General features: G+C 39.7%; 1 protein-coding gene across 1 annotated transcript in view; it reads right to left on the bottom strand.

Moving 5' to 3' along the window:
* Window positions 1–20,136, bottom strand: part of LOC140478899 (solute carrier family 12 member 9) — a 116,994-nt gene that overhangs the window by 25,014 nt on the left and 71,844 nt on the right. The window contains exons 9-10 of the mRNA XM_072572514.1: window positions 18,264–18,388; window positions 6,809–7,001 (exon numbers count right to left, since the gene is read on the bottom strand). Of these exons, the coding sequence (XP_072428615.1) occupies window positions 6,809–7,001; window positions 18,264–18,388 (318 nt within the window). The remainder of the gene's footprint in view (window positions 1–6,808; window positions 7,002–18,263; window positions 18,389–20,136) is intronic.

Genomic DNA, 20,136 nt, shown 5'->3' with positions numbered 1-20,136 from the left:
TGGACTGCTTTTTCTGCCAGACCATGGGATGATGGATGGTATGGAGCTGACCTTATGTAGAATACCATTCAACTTTAGAAAATACTCAAGTTCTTGGTTTGTAAATGATGGCCCATTATCTGTGACCAACACCTCCAGGAGTCCATGTATCGCAAAAGAAGCGCACAGTTTTTCTATCGTTGTCCCAGTGTTTTGGCAAATGAACTCTATGCACGTCCAGCCACTTTGAATGGGTGTCCACAATGACTAAAGAACATTAGCCCATGAAAGGACGTGCACAGTTGACACATAACTGAGTCCAGAGTTTACATGGCCATTCCGACAAACATGGGGGAGCCGCTGGTGGTAATTTCTGTCCTTTTTGGCACTCTGGACATCGCCCCACCTATGCAGCTATGTCTGTATTTAATCCTGGCTACCAGACATGACATCTCACCAACATCTTCATTTTGGAAACCTCCAGAAGGCCCTGGTGGAGGTCAGGGAGGAGAAAGTGAGGACTGCAGATGCTGGAGATCAGAGTTAAGTGTGGGGTGTTGGAAGAGCACAGCTAGTCAAGCTGCGTCAGAGGAGCAGGAGAATCGATGAAAACATTCCTGATGAAGGGGTCATGCTCGAAACATCGAATCCCCTGCTCCTTGAATGCTACCTAACCGGCTGTGCATTCCCAGCACCACACTCTTCGACCCTGTTGGAGTTCGGCCAGTATCGGGCAGCCACCTCTCCTTGGGACAATCACTCTAGCCCCCCATAATAATATGCCATCACGATCTGGTCTCTCTGGGTCCAAAAAGATTTCAATTCTGGTTGTGATGGCTCTTTAGTTTCCCCATCACCACCAGCTATTTCGGTTTTGTCAGGACCAGATCTTTCTGTATCCAAAGTCTAATGTTATCAGCTGTGACAGAAAATTTAAAACCATTACGGACTCATCCACTGGCAATACCACCAGTGGTGTACGTGCCAGCATGTGGCTCAATGCATTCACATTTGCTACTTGGCCTCTCTGACAGTGTTCTAACCTGCAATTGTATGCACCTAGTTTTAGAGCCCATCACTGAATGTGGCCTAAAGCTATTGGTGGCACTGCCTTGACCTCTTTAACTAGATCCAGCAGGGGTTTGTGGTCCATAATGATTACAAATTTACACCCGTATTGGTGGAACTTCCTGACTCCAAATATGACTGCCAAACCTTCCTTCTCTTTCTGGACGTATTTTTACTCTGCATTAGTCATAGTCCTGAATGCATACGCTATTGGGTATTCCTCTCCATTGGGCCACTAGGAGCTAATACTACCTTGATGCCATATGGGGAAGGCATTGTATGTCAATACCAGATCTCGCTTGGGATCATAGGGTGGCCAATCTAAGGAAGGTGTTGCCCAAGTATCACCAGAACATTACCTGCCCCATCAGGGACCCGAACATTTTACACCACTGCTACACCACTGTGAAAGATGCTGCAGCTCCATCCGCCGTCCTTATTTCGGGAAAACCAACCCCAATGCAGTGTTTCTTTTCCTGGCTTACAGGCAGAAGGTCAAGCACGAGACCCCCCTCGCAGATACAGATCCAGTGCTGGTCGAAGGAGGCAGACAATCAACTCCGGTGCTATCTGGAATCGGCTGATTGGGCCACGTTCAAACACTCCACTGGTAACGTGGACGAGTTCACCACCACCGTCACAGACTTTAACAGCAAGTGTGTGGAGGACTGCATACTGAGGATGTCAAACTGGGTGTTCCCCAACAGGAAACCCTGGATGAATTAGGACATACAGAACCTGCTAAAAACCAGGAGTGAAGCCTTCAGATCAGGAGACCCACTCAAGTATAAGGAATCCAAGTAAGACCTTCGCAGAGCCATGAAGGCAACCAAGGACCAATACCGATCCAAACTAGAGACCCAGATACCTGGGGACTATGGTAAGGACTGAATGACATCACAGGTTCTAGAAAGAGACAGTACAAGATAGCAGACGATGACACATCCCTCCCAGATTGTCTCAACGCCTTCTATGCTCGCTTTGAGCAGAATTTCTGTGGAGAGGTAACACGTATTCCAACAAGTCCTGACAAACCTATTCCAACAGTCACTGAATCAGAAGTCAGATCAGTTTTCCTTCATGTGAATCCAAGGAAAGCGATGGGACCAGATGGAGCACGAGGCCGTGCACTCAGAACTTGCACAGATCAACCAAGAGGTCTTCTCGGACATCTTCAACCTCTCCCTGCAGCAGGCCACTGTCCCTACCCTGTTTTACGAAGGCCAACAGCATCCCTCTGCCGAAGGCAGCTCATGCAGCATGTCTCAATGACTACAGCCCAGTGGCCCTAATTTTGGTGGTCATGAAGTGATTTGAACGGTCGGTCATGGCGTGATTTGAACGGTCGGTCATGGCACTAATCAACTCTCTTGACCCACTCCAATTTGTCTATCAGACTGACAGATCCACGTCAGATGCCATATCACTTGCCCTTATCACTCTTCCCTAGAACATCTTGACACCAAGAACAGCTATGTAAAAATTCTACTCATTGACTACAGTTCAGCTTTCAACACTATTCTCCCCTTGAGACTGTTAACTAAACTTAGTGATCTTGGACTAAGCGCCACTCTCTGCAACTGGATCCTCAGTTTCCTGACCCACAGGCCACAATCAGATTGGGGACAATTTTTCATCCTCACTAACACCCAACACTGGAGCCCCCCAGGGATGCGTACTCAGCCCCCTACTGTACTCACCTGTATACCCATGACTGCGTCACCAAATACCAGACTAATGCCATTTACAAGTTTGCTGATGACACCACCATAGTCAGTCAAATCTCAGATGGCAACGAAACAGACTACAGACAGGAGGTGGAAGACCTAGAAAAATGGTGCATCGAGAACAACCTATGTCTCGATGCCAGCAAAACCAAGGAACTCATTATTGACTTTCGGCCGGATGTTACTCATGACCCCCGACACATTAACAGCACAGAGGTGAAACAAGTGGAGAGTGGTCATCCACAACAAGCTTTCTTGGACTCTTCAAGTGGATGCACTGGTTCCAAAGGCCCAAGAACGTCTCTTCTTCCTCAGTTAGCCTGAGGAAATTTGGCATGATCGCGAATGTCTTTGCCAACTTTTATAGGTGCACCATCGAGGGCATTCTGTCTGGATGGATCACTACCTGGTAGGGCAACTGTACCATTCAAAATCAGAGACGGTTACAGAGAGTGGTGGACTCGGCCCGGACAGTCACAAAGACCAACCTCCCATCTATAGAATCCATTTACCAGGCCTGCTATCAAGGAAAGGCTGCCAGCATTCTCAAAGATCCATCCCACTCTGGCAATGTTTTTCTATAACCTCTACCATCGGGGAGAAGGTACAGAAGCCTGAACACATTCACCAGCTGTTTTTCTAACAGTTTCTATCCTACTATTGTTACTCACAACCTCTTCGCATTCGCTTGTACCTGTGTTTTTGTTTTTGCCGCTGTTTACCTATATTTACTTATCTATGTTACTTAACTCTGTGATCTGCCTGTATTACTCGCAAGACAAAAGCTTTTCACTGTGCCTCAGTACACGTGACAATAAATTCAATTCAATTCAACACCTTAGAGGATGATAGCTGTTCCTGCAATTCCTTGAAAGCTATTGCTTGGCTTCATGATTATTTCCAAGGCTGATTCTTTTTTTTAAAAAAGAGAGTTGCTGGAAAGGTATGAGGATGGAGGTCAGATAGTGTGTAAACTTCCCATTATAATTCATTAGCACAAGAAAAGACACAAGTTCCAGTACAGTCGTGGGAACCGGGGCACTTTTAATCACCCTCCCTCTCTTCCAATGGATATAACTAGGTTTTGTCAACCTTGCAACCCAAGTTAGTTGCTTGGGGTGCCTGGAACATATAGTTTCCTTTCTAAGGCATATGCCCACTGAGAGAAACGTCTATGGACTGTGTCCAACTTCTCCAAGTGCTCTTTATTGGTCTTCCCCCTTATTAGAATGTCATCTGAATAAATGGTGACCTGGAGCAGACCTTGTAAAAATGTTCTTCACCATCCACTGGAAAGATTGCACAGGCTGATGATATCCCATACTGCAGTATGGGATATTGGTACAAATCTTTATGGGTATTCATTGCAACATACTTCAGGGAATCCTCATCTGACCACAATTGCGAATATGCATGGCTCATGTCCAGCTTCGAAAGACAGCACCCCCATCAGCTTTGGGTATAAACCCTCTATGTCAGGGACTTGGTAGTTATCCAGTTGCAAAAAAAGCGGTTTACTGTTTGTTTAAAATCCCCACACAGGCAAACCAACCCATCAGGCTTCACAACTGGTATATTTGGTGCTGTCTATTCTGCAGACTGGACTGTTTGATTGATTTTTTTCTCTTTCTAGCCTTCTGATTTCTGCCTTTACTTTTGCTCGTAAGGGAAATGGCACTGGGCAAGCCTTGCAGAATCATGGAATTGCTTCCTGGTCAACATACAGGTGGTCTTGGCTCCACCGACATTCCCTCGACCTTCCTGAAAAACTCGCAGGTATTTAATTAGGATTTCACTCAGGCAGCCATTTTCTAATCAAATAGTGTTGAGCCAATCTTGGTGAATCTTTCTTAACTAATTTGACCCCATCAAGCTTGAGCCCAAACTTTTACTACGATGGGAGGAACTGGACCAACGACTTCTCATAACACACTGGAACTGAAGTTGGACCCTTAACCTGAAAAGTGCCATGGTATAAGTTCTCAGTCTAGCCGAGGTCTTGCACAAACTTAAGGGTTGGAGTCCAGAGCAAATTTTGTTAAAGACTGATTCTGCAATTACAAACAGCCGATATTGGAATTGACTTCCATTCGAACCAGGTAACCATTTAACCAGATGTTTATTTTGATTAGTTCTGATTTGAACGTCGCGAAGCAATTTAACTGTTCTTAGCCAGATGTAGGTGGACTTTCCAGGGTGTGCACTCTTCTGGATACCAATCTATAAGTTACCTTCCTTAATTTAGGTCTAGTGGGACTCTTTTGCAGTCTTGAGACCGCATATCGGCAGCAACGACAACGGCTTGCCAGCCCAGAACCTGAAGAATTTTATATATTTGGCCGAAGCTTTGCTTTGTTTCAAGGTTTTGCTGTGGACTGACCAAGAGTCTTTCTGTTCAGGAAATGCCCTGAATGAGGCTATGCAAATGCCTCCATCGAAGTGGTGAGGGTGTCCACTTCCATCAGAATACCCAGCTTCTCATAGGCTCTACTTGCCCCATTTTCCAATGATAAAGCCAGTTGGGCTGCCTCTTTGAAGTCCAGTTGGACTTCAGCTACTAGGTGTTTTTACATAGTTACATCATCTATCCCACATACCAAATGGTCTCTCAGCATCTCATTAAGGGTGAAACCAAAGTCACATTCCTCTGCCAGTCATCTTTACTTAGTCAAAAATCCTGGTACGGATTCTTCTGGTTATCAAAATGCCGAGCAAAGCAGACAGCATTTCAGAATTACAGGAAACTTAACGTCATAACATTCCTTAACTAAATCTGTCAACTCTTCAAAGGTTTTAGTATCTGGTGCTTCAGGGACAGTTAGGCTCCTAATACCTGAAAAAGCTGCAGGCCCATAAGCTGTCAGGAGAGTTACTCATTAATTTTCATCTACCTCAATGGCATTTGTTGAGCAAAATTACACATTCTTTCCACATACTGGGCCCAGTTTGTGATTGCAGAATTGAGTGAGTCAAGCTTCCCAAATAACAGCACAATTCCAGAAATGCTTACTTCAACTCAAAAGGCATCTGTTGCAAACAATTTTCTTCAGGAGCAAGCATTATTCTCGTCAACACTAAAATAACTCCTGTCACCAAGTACCCTTTATTTACGTGTGGAAAGTCCTTGACACTGATCCACCTCCCTCAGAGCCATCTCTCAGACTGAACACGATGACTCACACTAGTTTTTATCTGTCAGCCAGGGCTCCTTGATTGGATCAAATTTACAGCTCCAATCAGAGCGCTCATATTCAGTGACTGCAATCACTGCAGTTGTCAGCTTCATCAATAACAGAGTTTGATAAATTAATCTTCTCTTCAATAATAAGTTATTCTTGCTGTAAAAGTAAGTTATTAATTGTCACAAAAACGCTTTGTGTAATAAAGTGTTACATACATTTCCAGGACATTTTTTTTTTTAAAAGGTGTTTAGCCATAGACCATATGGGCATTCAAACTAGCATTGAATATTAGATTGGAGGTAGAATATAAAAAGAATGAGTTCTGATGGACTTGTCAATTTTTTTTCATCCTTCATGTTCAAGCTGATTTAAAAACCAAGGGAACACCAAGGTCAGTATCAAATTAATTTGCACTGACATTGTTCTGAGGAACTGTAAAGTAATGTGGGTAACAATATAAGACTCTTATACCTACAAATTTGGTATGAATCCAGCAGCTTTATGAACCATTATTGATTGTGTAAGGAGCAAAAATTGTATCTTCACAGTGCTGCAAATTTTAACAGGTTTACATTAGACTGTGTTTTACAGTTAACGCTATGAATAATGAACTTGATCACAGCTATTGTTGCTATGGTAATGGCTCGTTAATGAATCTGTTAAAACAAATAGCAAAATTTTGCAGATCTGAAAATCTGAAATAAAAGACAAAATCCTGAAAGTATTCCCTTCACATCAGTGAAGGAACTGTTAATGCCTCAGGTCAGTGACCTTCCAAAAGAACAATTTAACAGATGTTTCAAACACATAATGATCACCATCTTGGAACAGTTTCCTGATGTTCTACAGTACCTGGTGGAAGATCAGAGCTTGGCTGATGTAACCCCAGCTGCTTGAAGGTGATACATAGTGAAGAACCAGCAACAGAATCAGCATGAATGCAACACTGCATGACGCATATATTGGGCTAATCAGGAACATCATAATCCCACAGCCAATGATGCCTAACACACAAGTATGCCAGGTGAAGTAGCGAAAGGTTGGCCTAAAAATAGGAGAAATACATTTGAATAGTAATATGCTTGCTAAAGATCACCCTTCGTCTTGTGGCTCACAAGTTAAATTCATAATGAATGAAGGGATGCTTAATGACATTTGGATTGGAGCAAGAATTAGCTGTTCTTCGAAGATGGGATGTCACATTCTCCACTGTTACTCCCACCATATTACAAACCTTAGATTGATACCATTGGGAAAGAGAATAGAGGTTAACAACTTCATCCTAGGAATGAAGAACCGATTATGTTTTTCAGAAATATCATTGCATTAGTTGCAGGCAGGTTACCATCCTATGGGTGCAGTTATTTTTCCAATTGTTGGTAATTTAGATTTGATTAAGCAAGTGAGCCTATATGGTACATTGAAAGCAATTTTAGTTAATATACTTAGACATTAGTGGTTATTCTAAACAAATAGAATAACATGGTTCTTAACAAAAAGATGTGTTCAGATTTTTCAGAACACCTCTAGGTTTCAGTGAAGATAGTTGCGATAATATCAAATCCCTAAAGGGTGACACCTCATAATTAAGCAAAAGTACAAGTTGTTCTACTAGTGTCACATTGTTTAGACAGGAATCTGTTGAGTTAGCAAGCTACGAGGGACTGGCTGTCAAAGAGACGATTCAATTGGTATTTGAAGGAATAAATCAGAAGTATAGTGGTCAGCACTTCAAACAAATCAATCATAAATTGGGTGCACGTGACCCAGTCAGTCTAAGATTGGTCATATGTGTCTGTTAGAGTTCAGGATCCCTTTGACCAGGAGTAGTGGCTAACCAAGGTTAATAAGCAGTGGTTCATTGAAGAGAAGTTGACAGAAGGGCAACCTTAATCAACAGAGGAGAGCACTAGACACGTGTCTTGTCAGCTGGAAAAAGAAACTGGTATGCCAAAGAGGATTGATTGAAAAAAATCACTGCTTCTATTGCATGTTATTTCTTCTGTACTTCAAATAGATTTCATAAATTCTGCTAACTTGTGGAAACATACTAATATCTAGAATGGACCTTGTACCCAATTCAGGTTAATAACCTTTTCGCTTGGTTCCCTCAACTCAACCCATAATTATAATTGACTCGGCTCTTAAAATTAAAAGGTACACTAAAGTCACCATTATCATGGAGGACCAGAAGGCTATTCTCTCATTAGAGGGTGGTGGTTTAACGTGATGGTCACCATACCTCAGGCAAGGGGAGAGTTTGAGAAGGAGAATCCTTCATGGTAATCCCAGCCGATACAGGAACTGAATCCACTCTATTGCCATCACTCTACACAAACCAGCTGTTCAGCCAACTGAGCTAACCAACTGAAGTTAGTGAGCACCCAAATCATACAGACTGGGATGTAACTTGCAAATACAAGAGGACAGTCTTACTCAGCTTGTTAAAAAATGACTGCTTTTACTTTCATCATCGTTTTATTTTGGAAGCAAATAATTTATCTCATATTGTTAGAATAAAATGGTAATTGGTTGACTTCAAATGCAATAGCAAGCCAGTCTAATCCTTTAATTCAAAGTCATTTCAGTTGAACTATCTATTATTTTGAATTCCTTTCGGCATAAAAAATTCTACAGTGCTTTTCTGATTTAAATTGCTTAATTCAAATGACTGGATAATTCTAAAATTATCCAGGCTTTGAACTAACAGGAACAGGATGCACAAGGATAGATACCAGCAGAATTGAAAATGTTAAAAAAGGAATAAGTACAGATTTACTTAAGAATCAGAAAGGTTAGAATTATGGCATGTACAGTCTCCCTTATGTCTATTGGTAAATGTTGATGATTTTCAACATTTACCATTTTATTATCTATACCCCTTGGAATAAATTTACAAAACAATAATTAAAAGGTATAAATGAATATGTCCTCAAGATAAGCTCAAGTCAAGTTCACAAAAATACTGCATGTTATTCACTGGTACAATTACAACATTTATAAAGCATCTGGAAGGGTATATGAAATAGGAAGGGTTGAGAGAGATATAGGCCAAATATGGGCTGGCAAATGGATCAGATTAAAATATCTGGTTGGCCTGGACGAGTTGAACCAAAGAGTCCGTATCTCTAGGACTCCATTTGAAGTTGTTCGCACACCTAGCTTTCGGAATGTGATGTAGCAAAGGAATTTCTGTTTCAAGTCAAATCATCGTACTAAACAAAATCAATAAAACCAAAGATGTTGCAACACGGAAAATGCAGCACAGCAATAAGTGTAAATAATGAGAGCAAAAGTTAAGAGGCTGGTTCTTCATCAACGACACAGAAATTGCACATTTGTAGTTTCTCCTAGGAAATAAAAAGTCAACAAAATAACAATTTGAAATGCAAAGTCCTAACAAATGTTACAAAATCTATCCATCACCACGATTTACAAATATATTAAGACCATCAGCATGGAAAGGCTGTCCACAAAGTTTCAGGAAATTAGCCACTATTTGTTCATTTAGCAAATTTTGAAAACTGTTAAGTTCCTGTTATTGCTCCTCAAGTAGAAGGTACTAGAGATTGTGATCAAATATTTGGGCAAAGATGCGAGTTTAAATGAAAATTACTGAAAGATAGTTGGATAGGCTTAAGGGAGAGAGATCCAAAGCTGAAAGTACTGTTGGCAATAGTACAGCAAAAAGTGCAGGAGGGGTGGCATTGGGACAGTTGGAAGTAGCAGAGAGAAAAGGTGTAAATGTACAAGAAGCAGAAGCTAGACGAATGGAGAGTTTTGAGGGGGAGCAGTTGCACGTCAGAGGAGGTAATAGAAATAGCAAATGAGTTTATGGATGGATCTAAACACAAAGAATTATATCTTGAGATTTTAGGAACTCAGGAGTAAAGAAGATGAGGCAGCTGGGATTATTGATACTAAGGAGGCATCCTGGATGCCACAATTGTCCAAAGGGTAGCCATGTATGGCTCAAAGCAAGATTTTACACCATAACAACATCACTATAGATGAAAAGGCTCAGAGTTGATGTACATGAATAAGGAATAGTTAGACTAAGATTCCAGAGATGGGAAAGATTAATGATTGAATTGTCAAGTGAAGGAAAAAGGGAGGAGGGAGGAGGGAGTGGAAGGAAGAAAGGAATTAAAAATAATAATGGTGAAATAAAGGTAATGGCCCACATTTAAAGCTACCCAAAGTACTCAAATGCTAATGGACATAGAACATTTAGGTTACATACAGGACTGAGGTAAAACATGTGGTAATTGGAAACTTCAGGCAGACCTTAATGGTCATCAATGTAGGGTCAGTCCATTGCTGTAGAACAGTGAGAAACTGGTCAAGGGAATGGCCTGGCAGGAATAAATGCCAATCAGACATTTGTCTGGACAGTGTTGGCTCTTCCCCAGGATTCAGGGCTCAGAGAAGAAATCTGGGACTGGCTGACAATCCAGCAGCTTACCATTAAAAGACAGTACAATGGGAGCAGGAGCAAATTACTTCAGATGCTGGAATCTGTACTGAAGACAAAAAAATGTTGGAAATCTTAGCAGGTCAGGCATGGAGAAAAAGCAAGCTACATCAGATCTATCTAGACTTGAAATGTAGAGTATCTAGATTCAAAATGTCAGCTTGCTCTCTCTTCATGGATGCTGCCTGATCCGCACTGATCTCCAGCATTTGTTGTTTTCAGCATGATGAGCGTGGTTGTTGTTGCCAGTTAAGCACACAGGGGGAAACCTAGGGTTGGCAGGAGACCCAGGCCTCAGGTGAATGAGGATGAAATAGAATTGGTGAGAAAAGGAGGTCAGAGGGAAGGGCAAGTTTGGTTTTTAATGGTCAGCCCAATGTCTTTGGAAGGGGCAATAATTTTTCTCAGGAGGATTCCACCTTCCAGCTCCACTCTAAGAAACTACCAAACTAAATCTAATCTAACTCCCTCATCCCCCAATCTTAGATTGGGAAATATAGGGGAATGGGTCTGGGTGGGTTGCGCTTTGGTGGGTTGGTGTGAACTTGTTGGGCCAAAGGGCCTGTTTCCACACTAAGTAATCTAATCTAATTATTCTTGAAAATATATAGTGAAAAAATACGCTTTGAGAATTTAATCACAGCTATTTTACAGTCAATGCACAGACACACCTGTGTTATTTTAAATAAACTCGTAATGTGCATGGGTTTACCTAAACAGATGAACGTTGTTCAGGTTATTGTTTCAGAGTTCAGATTACATTCCTCTCAATGCAGATGACATCAGTTAGCTAAGAACTAAAGCGTGATGATCACTAATAGTCATTGTTGATCGAAATATTATCAGACATTTCTTTTGTAGGTTAAACCTTAGGACAGAGAACCAAGTGCACATTAATTGCCCTAGCAGTGCAGGAAGTTTGCCTATGAGCATACTGCAAAATGGTTCAGTAGAGTAAGCAAATGCAAACAGGCCTATATAAGTTGACTAGCATGTAATCATCTTGACACCCTCTGCAATTGTCACATCTGTATGCTTACATCATGGTAGGGAATTGTATAAGTGTTTATTCAGCATATCTTTTGGATTTAAGACAACTAGCAGCAGTCAGTAAGACCTGATTAAAGAAAAAAAAATCAGATTGTATCTTTCAGTTGAAGGAGTCTGGTGAATTTAATCGTAGTTGTTAGCATCAATGCTAACAATGCAATAATAAAACCACCACTGAGATGATACACCAATAAATTTTGCTTTATAGCACAGTTGTGTAAAAACTGTAGTGTAGCAATGATACACATTTCAAGGAATTCATGGAGCTTTCAACTGTGTTATTTACATAATGCTTTCAAAATAAAAAGTCAAAGATAACAGTTTACTGGCAAATTAAGCAATGCAGTTCTGTATTTTCAACACAAATACCAACTAATGTTAGAGTAGTTTTGATAAATAAAGAAAACAATTTGATTTTGCCATTGCAGCATCATTTTAATAGTTTATGCTATAAACCTGAAATTATTTTTTAAAAAATGGTCACCAATCAGTTCAAAATAAAAAGATATTTCTTTTCAAATTTCTATCCAGTCAGTCCCTGTTTTCTCCCCCACTGTACAGCACAGCACAGCATCAAGAGCAGGCTTGAAATGCAATCTCACTTGATGCCATTATCTTACAACCTACTTGCCATAATCAAAGCATCCAGCCGAGAAAATTGCAGTAAAAATGAAAGCTGAAAAATCTCTGAGGTACTTTTCCACACAAAGTTGCTTTATCATTTATGGTACTTTTATTATAACCTTTATAGTGGCTAGTTCCTTAAAAGATGCTTAGTGCATTCGAACTGTAACAACTAACAGTTATTTGCAGATGATGTGTTCCTTGAGGATGTTACCCTTACCTGGTTCAAAAACAATTATTTAGAAAGCCACTTAAAGTTGCTAGCTGCTCAGTTCTTATTTTTATAGGCTATGAAAGGTACTGGGCTAAGGCGAAATAAGGTCACTCACCATTAAAGTGTCACCAAAGCGTGATATTTTTGGTGTCCATGCTACATATGTGCGACAAGTGGAAAATTAAATTTACATTTAATTTACGTGTGCATTCAATGGGTACAGCTTTGGTACACTAAAGGCATTGATTTATTTCAAAGAAAGTTGCATTAACTCTGCTGCATTGTTTTGCATCCACTAGAACATTGGAGAATGCTTTGATTCTTCAGCATTTACAGAAACAAAACCATTTGAGACTTCAATATGTTAAGCCAAGTGTTTATTATTTTGTTTACGAAAACACACTCATCTCTCTTACTTCCTTCCTGTCTCCCATTGTAAGCTTCTAGTCGAAAATGCTACATGTTTATTCCAGTTGATTTAGAATAATTTTATTTCAGGCTTATCATGCAAAGTCATGAGCCTAATCTAACAATCAGTCAAAAAGATGTTCTGTGTTATAATATCTGCTGAAAGTGAGCATATGAAACAATGCTATTATACACAGTGCACAGTGTGTACAGAAGGGACAGCACAGTTTACCATCTGCCTTTCAATCGACTTTTCCAGCTCCTGCTCACACTACTTTCACGAGGACCAGAGGAACAATTTCTTTTTGGACCTGCAAAATTCTGATGTGCAGTTCACTCTACTGCTCGAGTAGCTGACCAAGTGATACTAAAACACATGCACTGATTTTGTGTGAACATTTTGATCTTCTAACACCCAACTTAGGAATAAAAAAATTGAATGGCATAACTTTAAGGAACTGCAAAACCTAACTCTCCCTGGCTTATACATGCAAAGGATCCAAAATGAATCAAGGTATGACTTGCACAAGTTCTATTACATGTAATACAAGTTATAAAAGCAGCATAATCAGTGCTGTTACTGCAGCATGCCCAATAGATTTTTAAATCACATCTGGAGTGACTAGCTTCTACTGAAGATGGGAACATAGGAAATAGAAGCAGAAATAGGTCATCTGTCCCCTTGAGTCTGGCAAACCACTCAAATAGACAAGGGCTAACCTTTGACCTCAAATGGTATTTTCCTGACTTACATTCAGATCCCTTCATTTCTTTCATATCCATAAACCTAAAAAGTAGCACTGCAATTATTATTTCTGATCAACTAATTTTTTTCTGTGGAAAACGCTATATTGCTTGACCACTGCTACCTCTATATCATAATTATCAACGCATCATTTTACACAAGATTGACAGCATAGAAACGCGGTCATCAGTTCAGGTGATCTATTTCAGTATATGGTTGACACAAGACTTCCCTCCCCCCTTCTTCATTTAAAACCATTGACATACTTTTAATTCCTTTCACGCTCCTGTGCTAACCTCATTTCTCTAAAATGTATCCATAACTAGTCACTTTCTTGTGATTAATTATTTCACAATGTAACTACTCTCTGGATGAGAGATTGCCACAAAATTTTGTTGGAACTGCTATGAATGGCCATCTGGTTCAAGCCTAATGCCGAAATATTTTCTATTGCTGTTCCATAAAAACTTCCGTAATCTTAAACATATTTATCCGGTCACACAACAATTTACATGTACACTATTAACACAGTAAAATGTTCCAAGTCTTCCCTGATCAGAGCAAAGTAACTTCAGCCTGTTCAAGCCTTCCTGCTGGAACAGCCCCTCAGTTCTGGTATCATACTTGTATTTTTTTCTTCATTTCTCTGCTTGGACCTTTAATTCTCCTTCATAATATACATTCCTAAACTATGCATAGCACAGCATGGTTTCCAGGGATTTATACAATTTTAACATGCTTTGGTTTCTTTTATTGAAATGGCTATATTAACTTGCACTCCTACTTTTTGTGATCTGTTTGTCTGTACCACCAGGTCCTCTGCTCATTGACTCCATTTCGATACTCACATTCCAATGATTGTATGGTCTCCTTAACTCTCCTACCAAAATGTGTTACCTCACATTCATCCATATTAACACTTATTTGCTAATTCTCACCCATTCTGCAAATACTGTAATGTGTTGTTATTTAATAGCAAACTATCACCATTTAACCAGATCTTCTAATTTAGTGCCACCTGCAAAACTTGCAACTGTTCTTCTGAGATGTTTATGTAAGTGATGAACATCAGTATTTGGATGCTTATCAAACACCATCATTCATGTTTTAATACTATGACATATGGTCTAAGTTTAGATTTAAGGTAGGTCTTCAAGGAGAGGCAGAGCTGCAGACAAGTTTAGATGTTGAACAAATGCAGTATACTAATTTAAAGAGTACAGGAGTTAATGGAGGTGGTGATGAATAGAGCTGGATGTCACCAGTGTTTGTGACAGAATGATGTAACTTTCTATCTATCTTTACTGCTCCATGACATGTAGACTCAGGCTCCATTTCACCCTCTCTGCAAATACCACACAAGACAATTGCCATTCTCCCAGTACCTGTCAGGGTTTCCTCCAGGTTCTCTGGTTTCCTCCCATAGTCCAAAGATATGCAGGTTAGGTGGACTGGCCGTACTACATTGCCCATATAGTGTCCAGGAATGTGTAGGTTATGAGGATTAGCCATAGGAAATGCAGGGTTACAGGGATAGGTTAGGAGAGTGGGTCTGGGTGTGGTGCTCCTCAGAGGGTCGATGGGCCAAACTGCTGGTTTCCACACTGTAGGGTTTCTATGGTTCTATTCTATGAGATCACCAAGACTATGGGCACTTAACCACATTCTAGTAATAGCATTGCAGACTTGAGCTTCAAAACTTGCTTCATCCCTCGCCATGCTGTTCTAGTACAGATACAATGATGAAAAGTTGTCCAGGTATGTCCTGTACACAAAAACAGAACAAATCCAACCTAACCAATTACTTCATTATCAGTTTACTACTGATCACCAGCAAAGTGAGAGTGATGGAAGGTATCATCAACAGTGTTTTCAAGCAACACTTGCTTAACAATACCTGCTCATTTTCACTGAGCTCCAGACCTCATTACAGCATAGGTTCAAACATGGACAAAAGTGCTGAATTCCAGAACTGTGCTAAGAGTGACTTCCCATTGACATCAAGGTCATACGTGACCCAAGTGTGGCACTAAGGAGCCTTCACAAAACTGGAATCACTGAGTATCGGGGGATAAACTTTGCTGGTTGGAGTCATACCTGGCATATAGAAGATGGTTGTAATTCTTGGAGGTCAGTCAGAGTCATAGAGATGTACAGCATGGAAACAGACCCTTCGGTCTAACCTGTCCACGCCGACCAGTCATCTTCGAGTGAAGGTGGTAAACTAGCAGTAACTTCTCTTAGCAAGTATCTCTTAGCTGGAGCACAAATGTGAATTTCTGTCCAGGTGCAATGCTGATCAGTTCCACATAATTTAAAAAAAAGTCAAAGGAGCAACTAACCCCAGGGGTCACACAGCTCTATTTTTGAGGGGGGTGAGGGAGAACGAGAGCAAGAGTAAAAAAAACAAGAAAACACAGTTTGTGAGAAAGAGAGAGACAGCACAAGAGAAAGAATGAGAGAATGACAGCATGAGAGAGAGAAAGAGAGAGAGAGAGTGCACATGACAGAGTGCAAGAGTGAGAAAGAGAGAGGAGATATTAAAGTATTGAGTAAAATTTAAACTTGTGGAAATCATAAAAAGTTTAAAAACATCTGACCAAAAAATATCCTATTTTGAATAATATAACTGCACATGTCCAAAATAATAGCAGGGTGTTGGCTGGAGATACAACAGAACAAATCCTTTACTTAATATTCAAGCCACAAGCAACACAGTTGGAAAAGAAAAAAAAAGGATCAAAGCAAAGAATAAAATATGAATTTAAAAAATAAAAATGCATACCATGCAGACAGGATGAGATGTTATTTGATTTAGCCAGATTTCATAGTTGGGAAAGATTTGCAAGTCAAAAGTAGAAGCAGGACAATTGGAAAGAATCAGCAGGAAACACCAGGACAAAAGAAAAAGAAAACATAAAGCAGTTTTAAAAGCAACTGCATAATCCTATAATTGCCTCCAGTCACCTAGAAGTGAGCTAAATTTGATACTGATCAAATCAAATTTAAAACTGGAACAAAACTTGCAAATTGACATGGCAAAAATAAAAAGAGCTAGAAAACACAGAGCAAGACAATAACTTTTTTAAAAAATCAAATATAAACTTCTCCTTTCATGACCACAACTGTACAAATGAAGAGCTCAGATGTTTCTGTGCCACAACTTGAGTTGAGCATTGGGAACAATCAGGTTATTCTCCCAGACTCCAAGCTCCACTGTCAGTGGCCCACCAAATTATGTCCTTGCTCTTTTCTTTACAGTTTATTCTACCATTATCCATTCCTGCTACTTCCACATTATCAAAATCCAGATCCTGTATCTTTAAATATTGCCCTCCTCAATCTGAACTACCACCTTTATTTCTCACATCCATTATTGGGATCATTAGCAAAGCATTGCAAAGCACTATATGTCTCTTTTTAAAACCATTATTTCTCCCTGCAAGAAATCAAGCCTAAACTTGCTGCATTCTTATCAACTCTCTGGTCCATCAATGAACATTCTTTTTCTATTTAAAGACTGAGGACTGGATTTTGTGGATCACTTTGCCTCCTACACACCTGCCTTTTGCCTAGAGAGGAACAACTAGCCCACTATCATTAAAAAAAAAAATCAACTGGCCATTAATGGCCTGGAGACTGGATTTCTGCTTTTTAGGGACAGGAAGTTCCACCCCAACACTATCAGCCTAGCAGTATCAGATGGGTGCAATAGCCACCACCAGCAATCCCTAGTGGAGATTGTTCCTGAAGCAAGATACAAAGAGATAATTTCAAGAGTGGGATCATGGCCTAGATTTCTCCAGGATCAGGCAGGCAGCCCGCCCTTAGAAATGGGATTAACAGGGTTTGGGGTCATTAGATTGGCTGGGAGAGGGAGCAAGACGGATTGGGTGGCGGGTGGTGGAATCCAGCCTGTGTTATTGTTGAACTATTCTCCTAGTTTTTTGTTTCTCCCAATCTTATCACAGCTTTCAGTCTTAGACAGTGGCTCTACATTGTCTCGACAATGCTCTGGCACCATGAACACTAAGGCAATGAATGGGTCTACTTTGGGATAGGATTACTGTAATTTTGAAAGGCAGTGGGCCATGACAGATAGTCCAGTGGGAATGAGGTCAAGGGTACAGGATGTAGGGATGAACGTAAAAGGAGGTATCAAGAGAGAAACTAGAAAGACTGATAGTTGGGAATAAGGCTTATAGGAGATTTAGTTTGAAAGGTGCTGGGGAGAGAGATGGAAACACCAGAAGAACCTGAATAGGTGATCCCGCTTGGTGAACAAGAAATCCATGAGTTTCTTATCTTTATAATCAGATGCAAGAATATAACAATAACTGCACAAGTAACCAGAAATCTTTTGAAGGGTTGAACAAAATCATTACTATCACATTTTGTTTGAACGTTGTACATAATCTGTAACAATGTTCATTACTTTTAATTTTTTTTCCAGAATGAGGAAAGACTGAAGCCTGAACATATAACTAATAGAAAAATGTAATATTATGGTGGCTGAAGAGTACATGTGAACTTAGTGCAAAATTACACTTTCTGGAAAGAGATCTATCCAGACTTGATCATTTCAGCTACAACCTTTAACAAACTGGACAGGTATAAGACGCAGAGTTGCTGAATTATTTCCACTCAACTGGTTACGGTTGGGAAACATACAAACTCCAGATACATAAAATGTAACTTTTTTCTTCCAGGCGCAGAAATTAGAGTGGTTCAGAATTTTGGCAATATTTATTCAGTTAAAGTGCAATATTTGAATTTCTGAAATCTCTCATACCTGAAATTTGGTGCAGAAGCCCACTCCAATGCCAGACAGGCTAGATCCACAGCAGCATAGACCAAGAGAAAAAAGATGGTCACTATCCCAGCAATAGTATTCAATTTGCCAGTGAACAACACAAGCTGAAAAAACAAAAGAACACATAACTTTAATGCCCCAAAGTTAACAAGCATGCACTCAATTGTCTATTGAAATGGCAAACAACATCTATTCAAATAATATTAGTGAAAAATAGTTGCTAATTTTTTTGCCTTTTGATAACACAAAACCCATTTCTGGTCTTGTCAAAGCTACTTTAAAAAAAGGTCAAGATTTCCCCTTGGAGTTGAATGTAGATCAAGGGTATAATAAAATAAACAGTTGCTGTAATCCTAATAACACACCATTTGCTGGAGGGCATCAGGTGCTAACATGAGTGAAGGAGCTGTGTTATAAGTCATTGTATATTATACAAATACATCATTTTACACAGATGGGATGCCAAGATCTGCTAGTATTCAGGCTACATTCATAAACAATGTAAACAAGTGACTTTAAAATATAATGGTAAAACTGTGTTTGGGAGACAATAAATAAGATATTGCATGAACTTCAGCAATAAGTAGCAATATTTCCATCATTGTTTTACAGCATGAAACTAACCATTTTGCTCATCAATCTACAGTTCTCCATTCTATCTCATGAAAACCAATCTAATGCCACACTCTGCTTTCTTCTTTAATACCCTTTGCCGAGCACCTACCGATCATTTTAAAATGCCTAATGAAGTTTGTATCAACAATTTTTTGCAGCATAAAATTCCACTTTTTAACTATCCTCAATGTAAAAATATTTTTCAAACCTCCCATTCAATTCCATTTTTGATCATCTTAAATAGGTGCCTCTTTTTAACATCTCACTGATTACTGCAGTCAATCACAACCAACAACTTGGGATAATCAGTTATGTTGAAAATTTCCATCAGGTTACTTCCTAACCTTACCAAGTCAAGTGAAAATAGCCTCAACCTTTAAATACCTTCTTGTATCTGTAACACTCTAAAACCATGAGTGTTTTTTTCCCTTTGATTTTCATTATTCCCACGAACAGTGACTAAAACTGCAAATAATTTTCCATTTATGGCTGAATAAAATATTTGCACAAATTTAACATTTCAGAATTAGAAAGGCTTCAAACTCTACTTTTATCAGTAGTACAGGTTAGAGTGTACAGGCTTGTTAAGATGATGCAAACGAGAAACCAAACTATACTTTGCTTGATCTCAATGTTTTAAAAAAAAAGATGGACTTTACATAGTTAACCAACTTTATGGAAGAACCGAAAGAAAACTTCTCGATCGGTATTGGTAGCTCCAGTTGACTACTTTATAAAGCCAATTCATAACTATGCTACACATACCCAATCCATGATCTCTGCCTGTTAGCTAGTCTCAGTAGAGCAATCTATAAAGATTGCCCCAGCAGTTCAGGATTATGGAAAGGTTGGAACACAAGAAAAATAAACAGTTCATGTTGACCACTTTTTTGTCATTACAGGAGATCCATTAAACTTGGTGACTAATTTTCTTTCCAAACAACATCTGTCATTTAGTACCTTTACTTACAGCCACACTACTTGAATAGGATAGATTCAGGAGATGGCCCTTTCTGTCCTAGGGCGCTTTCATTCACAAATAATCTGCATGTTGATCTAGACATACCAGTAGGTTGGTTAAACGGAGTGTGTTTCATGTAATTCTAACTGTGTCCAATTTTCCCTAAACTACTTCATATAATGGGATGACTGCAACTTGACCCATGATTATTTTGAAGATACATTTTAGACAAAAATAAGGGAACTTGTTTAAAGATCTCAGATTGTTGTTTCAGTT

This window comes from Chiloscyllium punctatum, chromosome 6 (genome assembly GCF_047496795.1).
Source record: "Chiloscyllium punctatum isolate Juve2018m chromosome 6, sChiPun1.3, whole genome shotgun sequence".
NCBI lineage: Eukaryota > Metazoa > Chordata > Chondrichthyes > Orectolobiformes > Hemiscylliidae > Chiloscyllium > Chiloscyllium punctatum.
Note: the sequence above shows the minus strand (reverse complement) of the source record. Positions and strands in the feature narration are given on the sequence as shown.